Source organism: Aquarana catesbeiana, linkage group LG12, assembly GCF_042186555.1.
Source record: "Aquarana catesbeiana isolate 2022-GZ linkage group LG12, ASM4218655v1, whole genome shotgun sequence".
In the NCBI taxonomy this organism is placed as follows: Eukaryota; Metazoa; Chordata; class Amphibia; order Anura; family Ranidae; genus Aquarana; species Aquarana catesbeiana.
The window spans coordinates 60,282,037-60,307,188 of record NC_133335.1 but is presented as its reverse complement, the minus strand read 5'-3'; the positions used below and the strand labels follow the sequence as shown (position 1 = coordinate 60,307,188).

Sequence of the window (25,152 nt, the reverse complement as noted above, 5' to 3'; positions counted from 1 at the left end):
ACCTCATTAATGTACACACAGCACAGCACCCCATATTGACAGAAAAACACAGAATTGTTGACATTTTTGCAGATTTATTAAAAAAGAAAAACTGAAATATCACATGGTATCACAAGTATTCAGACCCTTTGCTCAGTATTTAGTAGAAGCACCCTTTTGATCTAATACAGCCATGAGTCTTTTTGGGAAAGATGCAACAAGTTTTTCACACCTGGATTTGGGGATCCTCTGCCATTCCTCCTTGCAGATCCTCTCCAGTTCTGTCAGGTTGGATGGTAAACGTTGGTGGACAGTCATTTTTAGATCTCTCCAGAGATGCTCAATTGGGGTTAAGTCAGGGCTCTGGCTGGGCCATTCAAGAACAGCCACTGAGTTTTTGTGAAGCCACTCCTTCGTTATTTTAGCTGTGTGCTTAGGGTCATTATCTTGTTGTAAACCTTCGGCCCAGTCTGAGGTCCTGAGCACTCTGGAGAAGTTTTTTCTAGAATATCCCTGTACTTGGCCACATTCATCTTTCCCTCGATAGCAACCAGTCATCCTGATCATGATCATGCTTCACTGTTGGGACTGTGTTGGACAGTTGATGAGCAGTGCCTGGTTTTCTCCACACATACCGCTTAGAATTAAGGCCAAAAAGTTCTATCTTGGTCTCATCATACCAGAGAATCTTATTTCTCACCATCTTGGAGTTCTTCAGATGTTTTTTTTAGCAAACTCCAGGCTTTCATGTGTCTTGCACTGAGGAGAGGCTTCCGTTGGGCCACTCTGCCATAAATCCCCGACTGGTGGAGGGCTACATTGATGGTTGACTTTCTACAACTTTCTCCCATCTCCCGACTGCATCTCTGGAGCTCAGCCACAGTGATCTTTGGGTTGTTCTTGACCTCTCTCACCAAGGCTCTTCTCCCCCGATAGCTCAGTTTGGCCGGATGGCCAGCTCTAGGAAGGGTTCTGGTCGTCCCAAACGTCTTCCATTTAAGGCTTATGGAGGCCACTGTGCTCTTAGGAACCTTAAGTGCAGCAGACATTTTTTGTAACCTTGGCCAGATCTGTGCCTTGCCACAATTCTGTCTCTGAGCTCTTCAGGCAGTTCCTTTGACCTCATGATTCTCATTTGTTTTGACATGCACTGTGAGCTGTAAGGTCTTAAATAGACAGGTGTGTGGCTTTCCTAATCAAGTCCAATCAGTATAATCAAACACAGCTGGACTCAAATGAAGGTGTAGAACCATCTCAAGGATGATCAGAAGAAATGGACAACACCTGAGTTAAATATATGAGTGTCACAGCAAAGGGTCTGAATACTTAGGACCATGTGATATTTCAGTTTTTCTTTTTTAATAAATCTGCAAAAATGTCAACAATTCTGTGTTTTTCTGTCAATATGGGGTGCTGTGTGTACATTAATGAGGAAAAAAAACGAACTTAATTGATTTTAGCAAATGGCTGCAATATAACAAAGAGTGAAAAATTTAAGGGGGTCTGAATACTTTACGTCCCCACTGTATATGTGTATATATATATATATATATATATATATATATATATATATATATATATATATATATATATATATACACACACACACACAATACTGTGCAGAAGTTTTAGGCAGGTGTGAAAAAAATGGTGTAAAATAAGAAATTCTTTCAGAAATAGTGTTCATAGTTTATTTTTTTATCAATGAACAAAATGGAAAGTAAATTAACAGAAGAGAAATTCAAATCAGATCAATATTTGGTGTGACCACCCTTTGCCTTTAAAACAGCATCAATTCTTCTAGGTACACTTGAATGCAGTTTTTGAAGGCAATCGCCAAGTAGGTTTTTCCAAATACAGTGGTGGCTCATGGTAACATTTTTTTTTGGGGGGGGGGGTCGGTCTGGTTGGTCGGGTTATCAGGAGCACCTAAGCACTTACCCCGATCTATGGTGGGCATCGCTTCACCCGGGTGATGGGCGGTGGTTTCTGCTTCCCCTGCTCTCCTCCTCGGCTTCACGGGCGGCTTCCCCTTCCCCTGCTCTTCTCCACAGGCATCACGGGTTGCTTCCCCTGCTCTTCTCCACAGGCATTATGGGCAGCTTCCCTTTCTCCTGCTCTCCTCCGCAGGCATCACGGGCATCACGGATGGCTTCCACTTCCCCTGCCCTCCTCTGCAGGCATCACAGGCAGTTTCCCTTTCCCCTGCTCTCTGCTGCAGGCTTCATGGGCGGCTTCCCCTGCTCTCCTCTGCAGGCATCATGGCGGCTTATGTCTCTTTCCTCCTCCTCCCTCCTCCTCTATCTGAGAGTACATGAAAAGACAGGATTTCAGGCAGCCTACATCCACAAAAGTTCTGTGGTTAGTTCTCCAAGGTGTTTGGACAGTGGCGGCCCGTCCATTAGGGCTGCAGGGACTCGGCCCCCCATCCATGCGTCGGGCGACCTAATTTAAATGCGGGGCGCTGGAAGCATGGATTCCAATGGATGGATTTTTTTTTTTAAGCGCGTGATTAGAGCCAGAGGCTCTAATAGGCTTAAAAAAAGGGTTAAGAAGGGATAAATCTGCGGCGCTAATCTAAATAAATAAATTCCTGAGATGCAAAAAATAAAAGCTAATATGAAAGAAGCCAATAAAAGACTCAAAAAATGTCTGTGATTTTAAGGTGCGTGGATAGCTAATAATATAAAAATACTGCTAAATGCCAAAGCCAAATACAGGATATATACAGCAACAATAATAATTATCAAGCTCGTCAAGGAGCAAAGGAAAACGACCCCAGATGATAATGTTCACACACCTACAAATAGGGGGGTAAAACTACGGCACTTAAATCAATGAGTATATTCCTGGGATACCAAAGGAAAAAAACCATAAACACCGAAGGAAAAAAAACCTGTAGGAAGATGCAGGTAGTAATTTAAAAAATTCCTATGATGCGTGAATAACTATTAATGCCTTGAAAGGAATGAACTATGTAACAAAAGAACTAATAACCACACCAGGAAAGGAAATTCCAAGTAAGGATCTAGTTCATGTAGATTAATATTCCACTATTTCTGTGCAACCAAAAATTATAACAAACCAATGTTGCAACAAAAGAGTGCAGCTAATAAAGGGAACTAAATAATTGAAATCCAGATGATTAGTGACCTTTTACAGACCTAAATTATAAAAAGCAATAAATAAAGCTCGTGACTCCAACAACACAATATTCCTAAAAAAATGTGTGCAAGCAATATTTCGGTGCAGCATCCAAGGTGAAGACTAGTGAATATATAAATAATTAAATATAAATCAATTAAGGTCCTAATAATTAAAACACAAATTTACATAATTGATACTGTTAAATAATCCCTAAATCTTAAATAAATAAATCCATAAATAAAAATAATTGAAAGCAATAATAATCTCTGAATTGCTCTCTATAAAAATACACTCTATAAATAATATTGTGCAAATGTTTGTGCAACATCCAAAATTGATATAAATAAATATATATATAAATATAAATAAGAGTAAATTCCCAAAAAATCAGACAAAAAAAGTGTAGCAAATCGGACAAATGTTTCAACAAAGAAAAAAATGTTTCTTCCAAAAAAATATAAGGGTGAACAACTAATAACACACCAGCAAATAGAGAAAACCGGTGTTCAGCATAAATGTCACACTCAATGTGATACCAATACAAGTGTCCCAAAGTGAATAAAAGTAATTTCTAAATTAAAAAATATTAGCAAATCATCCCATTCATATCTCCTTCGTGATGAATCAAAGAAAAATCTTTCACATATCCCCAGTGAAGAAAAACAGGTGTATAGACAAATGAAACGGTTCCCCCAGCCTCTCACCTCCCGGCTGAGCGATAACAGCCCAAAAATAGCCTCACGCAGTCTGTGCCTGCAGGTGGTTTTGCACGCTGTCGGCTCCCAGCAGGATGATATCAGCCTTGGTGTATGTGATAAAGCGTCTCCCGATCTCCAAGTTTCTCAAGCAGTGTTCGCTCAAAAGAATAAGGGGAAGGATTCCATAGTGAAGTATGTAAATCATCGATTTTTTATTAAATAATAACCCACTTACATTCAAAATGACAGCTTCAGCAAAAACTTTTAAAACCGGCTCACTGACTCACCGATCCCGGCCGTGATCGGAAAGACAAGTAGCCAAGTAATACCGCCTCTCTTCTCCCTGACGCGTTGCGTGACTGTCACGTCACTTTCTCAAAGGGTACTCATTGATTTACTCATTGATTTAAGTGCCGTAGTTTTACCCCCCTATTTGTAGGTGTGTGAACATTATCATCTGGGGTCGTTTTCCTTTGCTCCTTGACGAGTTTGATAATTATTATTGTTGCTGTATATATCCTGTATTTGGCTTTGGCATTTAGCAGTATTTTTATATTATTAGCTATCCACGCACCTTAAAATTACGGACATTTTTTGAGTCTTTTATTGGCTTCTTTCATATTAGCTTTTATTTTTTGCATCTCAGGAATTTATTTATTTAGATTAGCGCCGCAGATTTATCCCTTCTTAGCAATTGTTTTTAGGTGTGTGAACACTATTATTTGTGGCTGCTATTCTGTTCTTATTTGATGTTTTTTAGGTAATTTTTTATCATATATATTTCTATTGCTTGATTTTTTATTATTTTGGTGTGCGCACAAGTACTTATTACCATACTTAAAAAAAGGGTGGGCTCGGGGCGCAATTAGAAAAAGGGTCTCATACCCGCTTCCTGATTGGCCGGGAGGAGAATCAGTGTGAAAATAGCAAATATTCATTCACTGGGTGGGCTCAGGGCGCAGTGCTCTGTGCCCTGAGCCCACCCTTTTTTGAAGCCTATTAGAGCCTCTGGGTCCCAGGAATCCTGCAGCCAGGATTCCTGGGACCCATGCACACCACTACTCTTTATTCAGATATGCTTGCTAAGTGAGTCACTATCTGATAGTGTTTTGGCCCCTGGCTTCAAACTAGCTGCTACATTTGCCCTTTTGGTCTTTTCTACCCTCTACGATTGCCTGTAGTACATGGATACTTTGATGTAACAGAAACCATTAGTCATCCTGGCAGTAGCAATAAATCCCCTATTCATAGGAGATACGGAAGGCACTATACCATGCATGTGACCAGCATCCCCTGAAGAAGCCCGTTATAGGGGCGAAACATGTTGGGAAGTCCATCCTGTATTGCTGTATCACTGTTACTGTATTGAACTGTACTTGCCATAAGTATTTTTTATTCTGTGCTTTTATTGGATGAATTTCTATTTTTCAAATAAATGATCTTTTATATAATTGATAATTCTCTTTATTTGCACCTTAAAAATCACAACTTCCCTTTATCTACCACCTATGTTTTATCATTTCATCATTAATATTTTTTGCACTTATGGTATTTACTTTGAGCGCCACTATTTATTCCATTATTTTTTCTATTTGAATAGAGGTTTAAATACTGTTCACAAGATAAAAAAGTAGCTAGAAAGTTAGAATACTTGTTTCTGATGCTGTTCCCCTTCTACTGCTCCATAGTCCAGTGCCACACGTCTTCTGGTTGAATGATGCCCAGCTTCGTTCTACCCACTTCCTGTGTGTCTAGGCTGTCATTGACACACACCCGTGGGGGGGGTCATCATGTGTTTTGGGCTTACAGTACTCCTCAACTGAACAGTGCTAATACCTCATTGCATGGAGGGAGGATGGTCCACTGCCGCTGTAGAGAGGAAGAGGAAAGATCTGTGGAAGAAAAAAAATATATATATGTATATGGGTTTTTTACGAAAAAAGATCCAAGAGGGGCTTCAGGTAGGAAGTGATGGACATTGGGAGCTGGAGTTCTGTTTTTAAAATACTTAAGGCTATTAAGTTGAAGAAAATCGTAAAAAACATGTTTTTGTATATTTAATGCTTGCATCATTTTCTTTCTTAGGAGACTAGCTAAATCAACTCTACTCCTCATCCCATTGTTTGGAATTCATTACGTTGTCTTCGCTTTGTTTCCTGAACATATTGGCGTTTGGGCCAGGTTGTATTTTGAACTTGTCCTGGGATCCAATCAGGTAATTTACTGATTTATATCATGTTCAATAACAGATGTCAAATGATCATTGGGAAAACACATACAGCGGTGCTATTGACATGAAATCTTCACCACTCGTCGGTAACTACCCATGCAACCCATACATTTAAAGAAACCAAAACAAATACATCCAGAAATTAAGTTATGTGTAGTAAAATGGGATGACACAGGGAAAAAGTATTAAACGCATGAAGAAAAGGAGGTGCAAAAAGGCATGGAAAGCTAAGACACCAGCTGAAATCTATCAGTAATTAGAAAGCAATCCTGCCCTTTGTCAGTGCAAATTAATAAGGAAGAGCTGACCACCCCCTGGTTTGGTTCACACCAGAACATGTGAACAGGCAAAAAGTTTGAGCGAACATTCAAACCCTATTAAACTCTATGGGACACGAACATGAAAAATCAAAAGTGTTCATTTTAACCACCTCAATACAGGGCACTTAAACCCCCTTCCTGCCCAGACCAATTTTCAGCTTTCGGTGCTCTCACACTTTGAATGACAATTACTCAGTCATGCAACACTGTACCCAAATGAAATTTGTGTCCTTTTTTTCACACAAATACAGCTTTCTTTTGGTGGTATTTTATCACTAATTGTTTTTTTATTTTTTGTGCTATAAATAAAAAAAGACCGTAAATTTTGTGAAAAATTGCTTTTTTCTTTGTTTTTGTCATAAAATTAAGCAAATTAGTAATTTTTCTTCATACATTTTGTCCCAAAATTTATACTGCTATATATCTTTGGTAAAAATAACCCAAATTAGTGTATATTATTTGGTCTTTGTGAAAGTGATAGAGTCTACAAACTATGGTGCCAATCACTAAAAATTGAAAACATCTGATCAGGCCTTCAGTACATCAGGTGAATCTCATTTCTTGAGGTACTAACAAGTAGACATGTGCACACTGAAATATTTCGTTTCGGAATTCCGTTTTCGTCCGAAAAATAAATGTATTTAGTTACTCACGAAATTCGTTTTTATTCATTTTGTTTTTCGTTAAAAATTGCATTCGTCCGAAAATCCAAAGTAAGGTCGAATCTGTCATTGAAGGCTTATAGTGTCTGTCGAATGTTCAAAGAAGATTCGACGGAGCAGCTAAACTGTACGATGCCGTATAGTTTACCTGCTCCGTCGAATCTTCTTAGAACTTTCAACAGACACATAAGCCAAAGTACGTGTGTACTTAGTTCTAGCTATTTTACTGCTCCTCCTCTTTGGTTACAATCAGCCAATAACATTCATCATCATCATTATTTTTATTTATCTTTTCTCCTCTACGTCGAATCTTTTCTCCCCTACGTCAAATCTTTTCTCCCCTACGTCGAATCCTTTTCTCTCTATGTCGAATCTTTTCTCTCTATGTAGAATAATCTTGGACTAATAGAGTTAAGGTTAGGCACATTCGACCACAGGTTTGATGGACACAGATTGTTATTGTCATCATCATGTCGAATCTCCTATCTATATCGAACTGTTGTAGCAACGAAAATGAAAAAATAAAGCATTTGTTTATGTCGTATCTTTCCTTTTTCGGATTTTGCACTTTCGTTATCGTTTGTTAAAACGATAATGAAAATACCTGAAATTCGGACGAAAATGCATTCGGACGAAAACAAATGCACATGTCTACTAACAAGTCAGAAAAGTACAAATACCCCCAAAATGACCCCTTTTTAGAAAGTAGACATTCCAAGGTATTAAGTAAGTAGCATGGTGAATTTTTTTAAGTTGTAATTTTTTTTTTTACAAAATTGTCATTTTAACTGGTTATTTCTCTCACAGAGCATATGGATACAACAAATTACACCCCAAAATACATTCTGCTACTCCTCCTGAGTATGGGGATACCACATGTGTGGGACTTTTACACAGCCTGGCCACATACAAAGGCCCAACATTAGAAAGTATATAATGAAATTATATGTGATCTTGCGCATAAATCACAGTTAGCAGTGAATGGTTAAGAAAGGTGCTAAAAATAATCGTGTGTGCAGCACAGTCACCAACCAATAATAAAACTTTCCACCAATAAACTCATATACAAAAAATGTGCTCGCATGTGTAACAGAATAAGAATGATCAATACATAACACAATACATGTACAAGCTATAAACATCTAAAAAGGGTGTATATAATGAATGTTCATAAAAAAAAGTGTTCAAAAATGATGTGCAAAACCCCCAATGTATCCAGTGAAAATACAAAACAAAGTTCCAATAAAAAATTCAAATAAAAAATTCCAATGTGTAAAACTTTCAAGAGTCTTCACCAGCAGATGGAAAATAAATAATGTGTTGACCATGGTTCAAATGATATCCCTTCATTGTGCTCCCATTGCTCTTACCTTGAGGGCATGGATCAAATGCCTTGAACCATTCCTAGGACAATCACCTCGGTGTTGGAGCCCACACTCAATCTGGATAGGGGGTGGATTCTTGATGTAATATGTGAATATCTCCTCCAGCCTGGTATCTGGATCCACATGTAAAGGAATAGCCTCCAATAGTCTATTACCACAAAAGACCAATTTATTAAAGATAAAATTATGCTTAACTGGAAGCCGTTCACCGCGAACCGGGAGTTTACCACAAACCGGAAGTGGTCACTGCGGACTGGAAGTGACGTATGAGGGGGCGAAAACACACTGTTTCTGGTCTTTGTTTGGCTTATCCTTCATTTGTTTGATGCAAGCATTATTGTATCTTTAATAAACTGGTCTTTTGTGGTAATACACTATTGGAGGCTATTCCTTTACATGTGGATCCGGATACTGGGCTGGATGAGATTTTCACCTATTACATCAAGAATCCACCCCCTATCCAGATTGAGTGTGGGCTCCAACCCCCGAGGTGATTGTTCTAGGAATGGTTCAAGGCATTTTATCCATGCCCTCAAGGTAAGAGCAATTGGAGCAGAATGAAGGGATATCATTTGAACCACGGTCAACACATTATTTATTTTCCATCTGCTGGTGAAGACTCTTGAAAGTTTTACACATTGGAATTTTTTATTTGAATTTTTTATTGGAACTTTATTTAGTATTTTCACTGGATACATTGGGGTTTTTGCACATCGTTTTTGAACACTTTTTTTATGAACATTCATTATATACACCCCTTTCTTGATGTTTATAGCTTGCACATGTATTGTGTTATGTATTGATCATTCTTATTCTGTTACACATGTTAGCACATTTTTTGTATATGAGTTTATTGGTGGAAAGTTTTATTATTGGTTGGTGACTGTGCTGCACACACGATTATTTTTAGCACCTTTCTCAACAATTCACTGCTAACTGAGATTTATGCAAAAGATCACATATAATTTCATTATATACTTTCTACTGTATTTAGATGATTAGTGATTACTATACTGATTTTGCAGCATCTCCACGTTCTTTGTATATATATTTTTTATTTTTGTATTCACTTCAGATTTATAGTAGCGCAGAGGTCCCGTATCTTTATTTATAGCAAAGGCCCAACATTGAAGAAGCACCATCAGGCGATCTACGAGTATAAATTGCGTATCTCATTTCTCAACCACCTATTACAATCTGAAGGCCCTGGAGCACCAGGACAATAGGATTGCCCACAAAATTACCCCATTTTGGAAAGCAAACACCACAACGTATAATCTATGAGGCATTATGAGTCTTTTGAATGGTTATTTTTTTTCCAGAAGTTTTTGGAAAATGTGAAAAAAAAAATGAAAACACATTTTTTTTTTTACACAAAGTTGTCCATTTATAAGATATTTCCAACACATAGCAAAAATGACACCCCAAAATACATTCTGCTACTCCTCCTGAGTATGGGGATACCACATGTGTGAGACTTTTACACAGCTTGGCCACATACAGAGACCCAACATCCAAGTAGCACCATCAGGCGTTCTAGGAGCATACATTACATTAGATAATTTCCAGGCAACCTATCATTTTTGAAGGCCCTTCATATTTCTAACACATAGCATGTACATACCAAGAATTAAAATCCAAAATAAATTCTATTGCGGAAAGGGTAAAAAAAAAAGTATTACCTGTGCTTTTAGTAGTGTCCACAGAAGAGAGCACTGGTCCAGGCAGCAGTCATGGATGTGGTTAGCGAAAGCAATAGTAATTATTCAGGCAGCAGGCAGGAATATTGTCTATAGTCAGCACAAGGATATTGTCAGCACAGCTAAAGCATTTGTCCATAGAAATTGTCCAGGCAGAGACAGCCAGCACAGCCATAATATTGGTCCTGGTACACTGTTACCAGCAGACACTCATTATTGTACGGCTCTCCAGCCCTTCATAAACATACTGCCTCTTGCTACAGCTAATTATTTGCATATTCCAGGTAGCAGGCAGAGGTGTGGTCCGTTCATGCCACAGGCAAAGGCATGATGGCAGTAACTCAGCAGCAGGCTGAGGGCCGCAATCGGGTAAGACCTGTGCACAGGGGTAAAGTCTTAGACCCACCCAAATCTGTATGAAGCCTCCGGACTCCAGACGCTAGTCCGGAAATTACAAAACCCGGAGAAAACAAAAAAATTTGTTTTCTCCATCCGGAAAAACTATTCTGGAGCCCCTCACATATGTGAGACCCCTGTGTAATACAGTAGCAGGGCAACAGATAAGTCCAAGCAGTAGGCAAAAGCATAGTCCATAAAACAGGCCAGGGTCAGTTCACGTGCAAGCAGTCTAAGTGGTAGGCAGAAGCATAGTCACAAAACAGGCCAGGGTCAGTTCACATGGAAGCAATCCAAACGGTAGGCAGAGGCATAGTCACAAAACAGGCCAGGGTCAGTTCACGTGGAAGCAGTCCAAACGGTAGGCAGAGGCATAGTCAAAAAGCAGGCCAGGGTCAGTTCATGTGGAAGGTAGTGGCCTGGTTATTTGGGAAAGCATGGAAAATGGTCAGCACAGATGATGAAAATGGGGAAAATATGGGCTAATAGTTTAGGGACCAATGCAAAGGCCAGGTTGGGAGGGACACTGGGGACAATGGAAGCTGGTATCTTTTCGAAATCCTTTTCTGCTGCACATGCTACATCTTTTTTTTCTATCTTCGGCCTGCTTCAGATGGTGGAATGTTGTACGTGAAGTGGCGTTCATGAAGTCGGCTAACAGCATCAGAGCGAAGGTCTTCTGGGGGGGGGGTCTTTGTTGATAAATGAGGGACGTGACTACTTCTTCTATGAATTTTAGGAAGGGGACGGGGCTTTCTGTGGATTTGGTGTAGCCTACGTAGGAATTATAAAGGCCAAATGGATGAGATAAATTGCTACCTTCTTGTACCAGAATCGGGACCTCCTTATTGACAAATAGGGCTGAATCATTTGACCATTGAAATCCACCCCCCCATGTAGAGATTATAATCTTGGACACATGTAGTTTTTCAATGAGACCTTGCCTTCGCTGAACTACAACTGTAGTGTCATCGTGAATGGTGGACATCATGTGCACGTTCCTGTTATCCTTCCACCTCAAGGCCAGCACTTCATTGCATCTCAGTGTTGCTCCCCCCCCCCCTTTGCAGATTTTTGTTTACTATGGATTGTGGGAAGCCCTTTCTATTTTTTCTTGAGGTTCTGCTGGCCAGGGTTTTTTCGATGTATAGGTGTCTGAAAAGGGGTAGGCTGGTATAAAAGTTGTAAAGGTATATATATCCTTTTTTCAGAAGTGGGTAAGCCAGGTCCCATACAATTTTTCCAGTTGTGCCCATGTAGGCTGAGCACTCAGGGGGCTGGAGCTGGGAATCTCTTCCTTCATACTGTATATGCGGAACGCATAAAGATATCCCGTGGCTCTCTCACAGAGCTTCTAAAATTTTACTCCGTATTTGGCCTTTTTGCTAGGAATATATTGTTTTATTCCTAGCTGGCCTGAAAATGGTACCAAGGACTCATCCACACATATATGCTTCTCGGGGACATAGAGCGCTGCAAATCGTTGGGAAAATACATTTATCAGTGGGCGAATTTTATATAGCTTATCGGAATTTGGATGATTGCGGGGAGGGCACTGGGTGTTGTCGTTAAAAATGAAAGAATCTTATAATCAACTCATATCGGGACCTGGGCATTGCGGCAGAATACATGGGCTTATGGTGGATTGGGTTGGTGGACCAATAGGCATGTCCTTCATTTTTTTTTGTAAGCCCCATGTTTAGGGTGAGGCCCAAAAACAATTTGAACTCCTCCAATTTCAGCTCTCTCCACTCAAACGGACGGGCATAAGATGATTGGGGGTTGTTGGCAATATACTGCTTGGCATACAAATTTGTCTGGTCCACAATGAATTGCAGCAAAGTGTCGGGCAAAAACAGATGAAAGCAATCGATCTCTATGAAATTTTGGGTGTTGGCCTGCACACCTGGCTGTGCTGCGAAAGGGGAAAGGGGAAATAATTGGTGATCTCGAGTTGGAAGGCAGCCATGTTGGGTTGGCAAGACCATCTGTGTAGAATAATTATATTAATTCGGCTTTATAATCAAGATCTGTAAGTATGCAGTCTGAGTTCCCTTTTATGCTTTGACATTGAAAAAGCTCACTCAGCTCAGCATAAGACGAATCTTGAAATAGCTAGGTTGTGTGCGTGTTATTTTTTGTACCAGTTGTTCCCCATGTACAGGGTTAATGACTAAAGGTCAGTAGGTCAGTGGTTTCACAGATAAGAATATACTCAGAGTATTTGTCATAGACTTTATTGTAAAGATCTTTTTAAAAGTAAAAACATATATTATCTATAATATAGTTAGTTATTTGATATAGTTATTTAATTAGTTAGCTAGATTGAGTTTGTGTGAAGGAATATATATTTATATATATCCAATTATAGTTTAATATGCATTTGTAAGGTTTGGTACAGAATTGCATTTCTGTAGTTTAAAGAATATCCATTACAAGAATTCGGCCATTTGGAAAGGTCATTCACCTTGAGTTTTTTTATAAGAATCTGTTGTGTGTTACTGACAATCAAAGAAGCTTAAGAGACGTGTCAGCTGTTGGCAAAGAGAATATTTCGAATAATCACGAATATGATCATTTCATTTTTAGTTCTAGCCGTATATGGCTATGGCTATAGTCTGCTGACTAGTAGATTTGAGATAGTATAAAACCAGTGTGACGCTAGGCTAATGTCACACACTTCACGACACGACACACCACACTACACAGGTCCTTCACACACACACAGAAGGACTTCACTACTTTTTCACACATACAAGGAAGGACACACACATCCTTATACTACAGAAGACATTTTGTTTACATTAGGCCTATACACAGCCTACGTCACAAACAGCTGCTAGAGCAGACACCTCTCTGACATAGAAAAGCACAGACAGAGCTGAAACATCTCTTGAACTCTCTTGATAGAAGTTTTTGTTCCTATTATCTTTTGTTTTACTACATCAAGCTGTAAGAAGAATTTAACTTTGTATATATTTTCAAGTTGTTGCCAAGTGTGACCAAATAAACTCACACTTTGTTTTAAGACAGTCTGGCTACTGAACTTTTGAACAAAACGCCTAAGACACTGTTGACATAACACGTGTCTGAGAAGAGAAGGTTTTTACACTTTCCCTACATTTTTACAATCTGGCATGTATGTAGTGGCCCTGGTTCTTGGGGGACGTGACATTCCAGTAGTTGGGGGAGTTGAATTTCCTGTGCTGGTACTCAAGCGTGATGTGGCAGCACTGGTACTGGGCATTTGTTCGCGGGGCCTATCACTGGCGGCAGCACTGGTACTGGGCCTTTGTTCCTGGGTCCTATTGCTGGCGGCAGCGCTGGTACTGGGCCTTTGTTCCTGGGGCCTATTGCTGGCGGCAGCGCTGGTACTGGGCCTGGTAATATAATCCTGGTTGCTGGCGGCTGCCTGGTTTCCAGAGTGTCGTGCCCTTTTAGGAGGGACCCATTCTTCATCCGAATCATTACTACTCTGGATCGGTTCAAATGCAAATTTGATTCGGAATCGGAATTGAAATCTGATGAGAACTCCCCTGTGCTCTCATCGGTCATGGAGAGGATCTGGAATGCCTCCTCACTGTTATAAACTCTTTTGGACATGGCTGTGTGGTGGGTAGCTGTGCGACAGGTGACAGATGGGTGGCAGGTGACGGTCACTGATGGGCTGTGCGATGGGTGGCAGGTGACGTTCACTGATAGGTGATGATGGTATGATGGGTGATGGTCACAGATGGGTGACAGGCAATGGTCACTGATGGGTGACAGGCCACGGTCACTGATGGGTGACGGGTGCACCGCTGACGGTCACTGATGGGTGGCAGGGCACGGTCACTGATGGGTGACGGGTGCCGCGCTGATTGTCACTGATGGGTGATGGGTGACAGGGCACGGTCACTGATGGGTGACGGGTGATGGGTGACAGGGCACAGTCACTGATGAGTGATGGGTGACAGGGCACGGTCACTGATGGGTGACAGGGCATGGTCACTGATGGGTGACGGTTGCACCACTGATGGTCACTGATGGCAGTCTCTTATGTGACAGGTGCACTTTTATGGGGTGACTGTTGGGTGACAGATGACAATGGGGGGGCGATGGGACAGGTGTGGTGTTGGTGCAGACACTACTAAACATAGATCTGTAACTCACTGCTCCTGGCTCTTCTCTCCTCACACTGGAAACGATGTGTGAGGAGAGAAGAGCTGGTAACAGCTAGTGACAGCTCTATGTTTACATTTAGTGATCGGCTGTGAATGGATCACAGCCGATCACGTGGTACACAGCCCTGGTCAATGGCTGTTTACTATCGTCGGTGACGAGCAGTGTTCCCGGGAACACGCCGCCACCGACGTGCACACGCAGCGCGCTCACGATCACGCGCATGCGCTGTGTAATGTGGGAGTTACCTTTCGTGATTGGACGTGACTTCATCACGACCGATCACGTGGTAAACAGCCATGCCCAGTGGCTGTTCACCCCTGTCGGTAATGAATGGTGACTCGGTGACACGGCGCCACCCACAGTACAGGGCTGCGTGCACACAATCGTGTGCATGCCCTGTTTAAACGGGCTCACGTCATATGACGTCCGCCCAGAACTAGAGTCTTACCGTCCCGCCGTCATATGGCAGTGGGCGGTAGGCTAGTGGTTAAAGGCTTATATGCAAGTTATTGCTATAAAAAGTGTATGGGGACCCGGTTCCTGCCCCAGGGGACATGTATCAATAAAAAAAAGTTTTTAAAATTTAAAATTTTTTCAGGAGCAGTGATTTTAATAATTGCTTAACTTGAAACAATACAAATGAAATATTCCTTTAACCTCTTGCCGACCGGCCGCCATCATTATACTGCGGCAGGTTGGCTCTCCTGCGCAAACCTCCTTAGGTGTACGTCTGTGTTTTCATAGCAGATGGCACCCCGCTGCGCGCCACAAGAACTTGCCCATGGGTCCGGCAGACTCAATGTCTGGTGACCCACGATCGCGGTGTACATAAGGCAATTCCTTGTTCAGCCAGATGACATGTCAGAGATCTTCTGTTCCCAGTGATCGGGAACAGCGATATCTGTCATGTCCCCGGTAGCCCATCCCCCTACAGTTAAAACACACCCAGAGAACACACTTAACCCCTTGATCTCCCCCTAGTGTTAACCCCTTCCCTGCCAGTGTCATTTTTACATTGATCAGTGCATTTTTATAGCACTGATGAATGTAATAATGTCACTGGTCCCCAAAAAGTGTAATTTGGGGTCAGATCTGTCCACCGCAATGTCGCAGTCCCACTAAAAATCGCAGTTCGCCGCTATTACCAGTAAAAACAATAAAAAAAAAAAAAGTCCCTAAATCCGTCCCATAGTTGGTAGACACGATAACTTTTGCGCAAAACGATCAATATACGCCTATTACATATTTTTGGTTTAAAAAAATCGCAGAAGAATATATATCGACCAAAACTGATGAATACATTTGTTTTTTATATATTTTTTTGGGATATGTATTATAGCAGAAAGTAAAAAAAATAGTTCTTTTTCAAAACTGTCACTTTTTTTTGTTTATAGTGCAAAAAATAAAAAACGCAGTTGTAATCAAATACCACCAAAAGAAAGCTCTATTTGTGGGAAAAAAATGTCAATTTTGTTTGGGTACAGCGTTTCAAGACTGTGCAATAGTCAGTTAAAGCGATGCAGTGCCGTATCACAAAAAAATGGCCTTGTCATTAGGGGTCAAATCCTTCCGGGGCTGAAGTGGTTAAATATCATGACTGGGGGTCCCCTTAGTCTGCCTGTAAAGTGGCATATCTGTGTGATGTGTAGAACAGTGCCTCAGCAAAATTACATTTCTAAAGGAAAAAATGTCATTTAAATTTGCTCGCAGCTGTAATGTATTGCCGGCTCAGTTCATACCAGGCCCTTCAGGTCTGGTATGGATTTTAAGGCGAACTCCATGCCAAAATGTTTAAAAAAATTTAAGTTCCTCCCCAAAAATCCATACCAGACCCTTATCCGAGCATGCAGCCTGGAGGACAGGATGGGGGGGTGAGTGAGCGCCCCCCCCCCCGAACCATACCAGGCCACATGGGGAGGGTGCTTTGGGGTCCCCACATTGTTTTTTTGTGTTGATGTGGAGTTCCCCTTAAAAAGTACACCAGAACCAAATGGCCTGGTATGGATTTTGGGGGGACTCCATGCCGTTTTTTTCTTAATTCTGTCATAGGGTTCCCCTTAACCACTTCAATGCACTGTATAATATACTCTATACCATAGGCGTGCGCACGGGGTGTGCCGGGTGTGCCACGATACATGGCCCCATACAATCTTTCATGTACACAGATCAGTCGTCCTGTTCCCTTTGCAGAGAAACAGCCCCAAAGCATGATGTTGCCACCCCCATGCTTCACAGTAGGTATGGTGTTCTTTAGTTGCAACTCAGCATTCTCTCTCCTCCTAACACGATGAGTTGTGTTTCTACCAAACAGTTCTACTTTGGTTTCATCTGACCATATGACATTCTCCCAATCCTCTTCTGGATTATCCAAATGCTCTCTAGCAAACCTCAGATGGGCCCGGACATGTACTGGCTTAAGCAGGGGGACACATCTGGCACTGCAGGATCTGAGTCCCTGGCAGCATAATATGTTACTGATGGTAGCCTTTGTTACGTTGGTCCCAGCTCTCTGCAGGTCATTCACTAGGTCCCCCGTGCAGTGGTGTATTTAGGTTTTGTGCTGCCCTAGGCCTGACTAAACTCGTGCACCCCCTAATTAAAATATGACCCACCCCTTCCTGTCAAGGCCACACCCCTTGCTGTTTAAGACCCGCCCTGAAATTTTCGAGTGGGGACTGGGGGGGGGGGCAATGGATTCTCTTAATTTACATAGATTTCCTCTCACTTCCTGTTGGCTATGGGGCAGGAAGTGATGGGAAATCTCTGCAATGGGACAGGGATGGTAAAAAATAAACTGACAGGGGTTCTAACCCTCCCTTACTCTATCCAAAATGAAAAAAAAAACTGTTGCCTATAGTTCTACTTTAAGCACAAATCTCTGATAATTTTATGGAGAGGACTAAGAAGATATAACCATGCCAATGGTGCAGCAGAAAACATATAGCACATTGAGGAAGGTTTGTGGTCCAGGATGATCGGACAGTCAAAATTAGAATAGAAGTGCCCCCCCACCCACAGTCGTGGAATGCCGGCCGCTCGTATACCGGAAGCAGTGCAGCCGCTTTATGGGGGCGCTAGACTAATTTGCCTCTCAGCCCAGTCCCAGACTGGTGCTACACTATCTTTGTAGCACAAGCCGGCGGGGACTCTTTCCGTGCTGCCTCCCTGCAAAGTGCTGCCCTAGAAAAAGCACAAGGGGGGGAGGCGCTTCTAGGTGTAGTATGTAAGCCAATTTATTTAAAAACACTGTACAAACAACTCACATTTTGAAGGATAAAAGACAGCATGTAGTGCGGTTATGATCCATCATAGGAGAGGGTCCATCAGATCGGTCACAGGTGTTCTCTGTTGACTGCCGTGCGTAGGGCTTGCTGGACACCCTTCGAGCCGGCCGCGGTGGTGATGTAATTCAGAGCGAGCCCTGGAACGCTGGTGGAAGGCAGACGCGGAGCTGTGATGTCACTGGAAAGCGACGCGTTTCCTGAGCGTACGGGCTACGATGTCACGGTAGCCGCGCTCCTTCATCAAGCTACAGATGGATCGTAGTGGCGACTTAAAAGGGAATTGGAGGAGGGAAAGAAGGAGGAGAAAAGGGAGGGAACGGAGAAAGATGGGAAGGGGGAAAGTAGTGGCCGTATAAAAACACTCTATCAAATCTGATTACAAGGTGCATGTCTAGAGGTAATCTCAATTGATAACAGACATACAGATAATATAGAATATATATATATATATATATATATATATATATATATATATATATATATATATATATATATATATATATATATATATATATATATATATATGAGATGTACCTCTATAAGAAACCAATATGGGAAAGACAATATGGAAAATTAAATATAATTTAAAATAAATAAAAATGAATAAAAATGAATAAGCCATAATATGGGGTCAATGCATATTAAGCGCAGTGGGGGGCCAACAAATTTTATATGGTAATGTTAAAAACTAAAAATTAAAAATTAATGAAAAAGACCTCAATATTACAGTCAGAGGTATTAGTACACATATATATATATATATATATATATATATATATATATATATATATACATACAGGTACGCATATATGCATACATATATATACATGTATACACCTCCGCTGTATAGCCCCCATGTGCAACCTATACAAAGCAGGGAACAAGGAAGCACTCATATAAAGGAACCAGTGTATATAAATGGGTCATATATAATTGATGATTTTTAAAAGCCATGGTATGAAATAAACACAATTTGACCTCTAGGGGACAGTATATAGTTACCATTGAGAACCACCAATTGATTTAATTAGTTTAAAGATATTATGGGAGTATATATTTATAAGATGGTTGCAATCTCAATGCTCTCATTGATTCCTCCTGGCGAGAGTACATCCAGAGTGTAGATCCAAAAGGTCTCACGGGCACAAAGCTTCTTGAATCTCTCAGCAGCTGGGAGGGACCTCAGGATCTGTTCAATGACCCACACCCTGAGGCCATCCGTGGAACTCTGGTGGGCTGAGGCAAAATGTTTTGGAACACTATGGGGGTCTTTTCCCCCTCGACGAGCCTTCTGTGTTCGCCAAATCTTTGTCTCAAGGCCCTAATTGTCCGGCCTACAATAGGCCACAAGGACAACATAGGCCATAGACGACGAAGTCGGACGAACAATTAAAAAATTCTTTCAGCATATAGGTTTTGCCCTTGGTGGTGAAGGATTTCTGTCCATGTTGGACGAAATTACAGGTTTTACATAAGGCCTTTCGGCATTGGTACATGCCTACCAGGGGGATCAATGTGGGTACAGGCGGTATCGTCGAAATAGGTTTGAACTTACTGGGTGCAATCTTGTTTTTAAGATTGGGAGCCCTGCGGTAAATGACTTTGGGGCGAGGTGGGAGTAGCATTTTTAGATGGGGGTCTTGGTGTAAAATACCCCAATGCCTTTCTAGAATCTTCTCCATACCTTTGTGTTTGTTATGGAAGGTAGTTATAAACCTACTAGAACCATCATGTGTTGGTGGATTAGTTTTTGGTTTTGATGGTTTTCCGTGCAGGTAATGTTTGAAAGCTTCTTCCACTAAAATTTCAGGATATTTTTTGTCGAGAAACTTTCTTTTAAGGGTTTTACTTAGTTCAACATAGTCAGAATCCTTAGTACAGTTCTGCCGAAGACGGCAGAACTGTCCTTTGGGAATGTTTGTAACCCATTTGGGAAGATGGCAACTTTAAAAATGTAAATACGAATTGCCTGCTGTGGGCTTAGTATAATTTTTAGAGGTGATGGTGGAACCATCATGTCCCAGTTCTAGATCTAGAAAAGCGATAGTGGCTGAGTCAGTGGCTGATGTGAATGACAGCCCATAGGGATTGGTATTGCAATGTTGGATAAAGGGAGTTATCAAATCAATATCACCATCCCAAATGATGATTAAGTCATCGATATATCTCCCGAAGAATATGATGTTGGCCGCAAAGGGGTTATTTTTGTAGAAGAAATTGTTTTCCCATAGACCCATCGCCAGGTTAGCATATTAGGGTGCGAAATTCGCCCCCATTGCTGTACCTTGTATCTGTTGGTAGTAGGGTTGTCCCGATACCGATACTAGTATCGGTATCGGCACCGATACTGAGCATTTGCCCAAGTACTTGTACTCAGGCAAATGCTCCCGATGCTTCCCCCGATACCTAAAAGTCAGCTGTGATCGGCGCATGGGGGAGATACAAGCTTCTCCCCCAGCGGCTTTCAGCTGCTTTAGTGACACAGCGGTGATCGCTCACCGCTGACTGTCACTGCATTATCCTCCATGCCCCCTCCTTTCCCCTGTGCCTCTCCGCTGTCCCCCTCCGTTCTTCTCTCCTTTTCTGTCCCCCTCCGCTGTCCCCTCAGTTCCTCTTACCTCCTCTGTGCCTCTCCGCTGTCCCCTCCGTTCCTCTTTCCTTCCCTGTGTCTCTCCGCTGTCCCCCTCCGTTCCTCTTTCCTCCTCTGTGCCTCTCCGCTGTCCCCCTCCGTTCCTCTTTCCTCCTCTGTGCCTCTCCGCTGTCCCCCTCCGTTCCTCTTTCCTTCCCTGTGCCTCTCCGCTGTCCCCTCCGTTCCCCCCTCCTTCTCTGTCCCCCTCCGTTCTCCCCCTCCGTTCTCCCCCTCCGTTCCGCCGTCCTCCTCCTCCTTCCTTTGTGAATAGACAGAGTCAGCTGACTCTGTCCATTCACATAACTGAAACATTGTAATCTCTTGTGATTACTATGTGTCAGTTTATGAATGGAGAGGAGCCGCTGTCTTCTCTCCATTCATTCTCAGTGCAGCTGAGGCTGCAGAGAAAGGGACTGGGGAATCTCTATCCTCTGTCTCTTTCTCTGTCTCAAGGGGGAGATATCAGAGGTCTGTTAAGACCCCTGATATCTCACCAAAGCCCCCCAACAGGGCTGATTAAAAAAAAACAAAAAAAACACATATTGCAATAAAGAATAAAAAAAAAATTATTGTAAAAAATAAAAATTGTAAATTAACAAAACAAAACAAAACAAAACACACACACACACATACACCGTTCACCCCCCCCCCCCCCCCCAAAAAAAAAAAAAGCACTGTTAAAAAAAAAAATAAAAAAAACACTGTCACGTGACATAAAAAAAAAGTATCGGTATTCAGTATCGGCGAGTACTTGAAAAAAGTATCGGTACTTGTACTCGGTCCTGAAAAAGTGGTATCGGGACAACCCTAGTTGGTAGTATTCTTCATTAAAGGAGAAGTAGTTATGTGTCAGGCAAAATCTTGTGGCTTCCACAATAAACCTTGCCTGGCGCATATTAATCAAGGGATCTGTAGACAAAAATTGTTCTAATGCCATCAGTCCAAAGTCATGTGGGATGGAGGTATATAATGAACACACATCCAGTGAGAGCCAAACATAAGTGGGCTCCCACTTGTATTGTGACAACATTTCCAAGAGATGGGCACCATCCCGAATATATGATTGTAGTTGGGCAACTATAGGTTGTAAAAATTGATCTATATATAAACTAAAGCCCGTAGTGACACTATCCATAGCTGCCACAATAGGTTTGCCTGGAGGATCCTGTAGCCTTTTATGGATCTTCGGCAGGTGGTAAAAGTAAGGTACTTGGTAGAAGGTCTTTTGCAAAAGACTTCTCAGTTTTAGTAATAATACCTTCTTGAAGGGCAGTAGAAATCAATTGGTCAGCTTCAATAGCGTATTCGGTAGTGGGGTCCCTAGGAAGTTTGACAGAAAGTAACCTGTATGATTCTCTAAGATAATCTGATTTATTTTGTAGTACAACACCCCCTCCTTTGTCTGCAGATTTAATTACCAAATCTTCTGTATGAATGATTTGATCAAGTGTTTTAATTTCGGAAGGTGACAAATTGTTGGATTTGGAAGCAGAGGAAGATTCACATAATTTCTTTAGATCTGAAAAAACAACTCTATAAAAGACTTCTATGTAAGGGCCTTTGGATTGTGTGGGAAAGAATATTGACTTAGGTTTAAGTGAAGTATGGACAATAGGGGGAGATGATGCAAGGTGCTGGGTTAGTAAACGGAGCAGCGTGTCATCACCGTAAGATGCATCGGGATCATCAGTGTCTAGAAAAAATTCAGAACTAGGCTCTGGTGATACTATGGTAGACTGAGTGTGGGAATTAATATCAGGATTGCAAGAGGTATTGGTTGATTTATCTGATTGAATGTGGAAGTGCCTCTTAAGGGTGAGGTTCCGTATATAGCCATTAAGGTCTTTAAAAAGGACAAAAGGGTTAGGTTTATTTGTAGGTGCAAAATTAAGTCCACGGCCAAGGAGGGATAGGTCTGCATGAGATAACGTATGAGAGGATAAGTTAATTATTTTTATAGTTTGGGGTATTTCAGCGTGTTTATCTGGTTTCCTACCTCGTCCTCGCCTGCAGCCTCTTCTGCGAGCTTTCTTTTTCGGGAGGTCTGAACTAGAGGAGGACTGAGCACTAAAAAAGGAGCAGGGGAAGAGAGCATAATACTGGAGGAGGATGTAGATGGAGAAGCACAGGAGGTCAATTTACTCAGGGTAGGAGGTACCTTGGTTTGCGGAAGTTTTGACTTAATGGAGATGGATTGATCAACTGGGTTAGGGATGGAGGAGGGGACAGTGATGGTATTGGAAACATCAATAGAGGCAACCTGAACTGAAACGCTAGAAGCAGGGGAAATGGGTTGAATCGTAGGTAGTGGATTAAGGGACCTATTATAGAATTGATGTAGGGCACGAATAAGTTCATCCTTTTTGTTATTATTATTAATTTGTGTATAGTTGTCAGGATAAGGTTTATGGGTGGTGTGATTTTTCTGGGAGTGATGGAGCAACGGATCGTGTACCTGGAAGTGGCAATTATTCCGCTGGTAACTGGTAGATATTCTACTGTTAGGTAGTCGAATACTCATAAGAGGTATGGGAGGGTGACTGGGGGGGTGCAGGGTCATGTCTGGTATGGCTAAGAGGATGGGGATAGGTACTGGTATGAAATGTATGGGGAATATTCTTTTTATTCCATGAGAAGATCCTATTGAGATTATAGTCATCCAAGTCACGCTTGAATTTCCCCATTTTTTTATTTATGAGGTTGTCCTCATCCTTTTTTGTATTTTCCTTCAGTATTTCTAACCATGAAGATGGAATATGGACTGAGAGTCTTGAGATCTCTTCTATAATAGTGTTAACTTGTTGACTAGTTAAGTTAAATCTATCCGTACGGTGGGAAATAAGTGTTCCCATCCACTTAGTAGTGCAGAATTCTGCAATACTAGCCCATTCTTTTTCACCCTCTTCATTCAAAAAGAGGGGACAGTCTTTCATCACACGCAGGCCTCTGGGGGAAACTTTTAGGTCAATATACTGCTGTAGAAAGAATCTGTCCCACCATTGGAAGTTGGTGGTACATATCAGTCTCTCTAATTGTTTAAATTTACCACAGAGGCTCTGACATATCTTTCCCTGAAGTTTGGTCGTGTCAGAAAAATGAATGACGGAGGATATAGTGGAAGATATTGAGTCAAGGGTCGCATATTTATAAGTGGCTATATTGGAAATGATATCCATGAGGAATGAGATTTTTTAAAAACCCAAAAGGACATATAGGGAGTAGGTAGAGATGGGAATTAAATGTGATCAATAAAAAATAATAGACACAGAAGATGTTTGAAATAGGTAGAGATTGAGATTTTTTAATTGTTCGTCCGACTTCGTCGTCTATGGCCTATGTTGTCCTTGTGGCCTATTGTATGTAGGCCGGACAATTAGGGCCTTGAGACAAAGATTTGGCGAACACAGAAGGCTCGTCGAGGGGGGAAAAGACCCCCATAGTGTTCCAAAACATTTTGCCTCAGCCCACCAGAGTTCCACGGATGGCCTCAGGGTGTGGATCATTGAACAGATCCCGAGGTCCCTCCCAGCTGCTGAGAGATTCAAGAAGCTTTGTGCCCGTGAGACCTTTTGGATCTACACTCTGGATGTACTCTCGCCAGGAGGAATCAATGAGAGCATTGAGATTGCAACCATCTTATAAATATATACTCCCATAATATCTTTAAACTAATTAAATCAATTGGTGGTTCTCAATGGTAACTATATACTGTCCCCTAGAGGTCAAATTGTGTTTATTTCATACCATGGCTTTTAAAAATCATCAATTATATATGACCCATTTATATACACTGGTTCCTTTATATGAGTACTTCCTTGTTCCCTGCTTTGTATAGGTTGCACATGGGGGCTATACAGCGGAGGCGTATACATGTATATATATGTATGCATATATGCGTACCTGTATGTATATATATATATATATATATATATATATATATATATATGTACTAATACCTCTGACTGTAATATTGAGGTCTTTTTAATTAATTTTTAATTTTTAGTTTTTAACATTACCATATAAAATTTGTTGGCCCCCCCACTGCGCTTAATATGCAATGACCCCATATTGTGGCTTGTTCATTTTTATTCATTTTCATTTATTTTAAATTATATTTAATTTTCCATATTGTCTTTCCCATATTGGTTTCTTATAGAGGTACATCTCATATATATATATATTCTATATTATCTGTGTGCCTGTTATCAATTGAGATTACCTCTAGACATGCACCTTGTAATCAGATTTGATAGAGTGTTTTTATACGGCCACTACTTTCCCCCTTCCCATCCTTCTCCGTTCCCTCCCTTTTCTCCTCCTTCTTTCCCTCCTCCAATTCCCTTTTAAGTCGCCACTACGATCCATCTGTAGCTTGATGAAGGAGCGCGGCTACCGTGACATCGTAGCCCGTACGCTCAGGAAACGCGTCGCTTTCCAGTGACGTCACAGCTCCGCATCTGCCTTCCACCAGCGTTCCAGGCCTCGCTCTGAATTACATCACCACCGCGGCCGGCTCGAGCGGTGTCCAGCAAGCCCTACGCACGACAGTCAGCAGAGA

General features: G+C 41.5%; 1 protein-coding gene across 2 annotated transcripts in view; it reads left to right on the top strand.

Moving 5' to 3' along the window:
- Nucleotides 1–25,152, top strand: part of LOC141114293 (vasoactive intestinal polypeptide receptor-like) — a 195,862-nt gene that overhangs the window by 127,623 nt on the left and 43,087 nt on the right. For both annotated transcript variants that reach the window (XM_073607898.1, XM_073607897.1), the window contains exon 11: nucleotides 5,910–6,039. In XM_073607898.1, coding sequence (XP_073463999.1) covers nucleotides 5,910–6,039 — 130 coding nt within the window. The remainder of the gene's footprint in view (nucleotides 1–5,909; nucleotides 6,040–25,152) is intronic.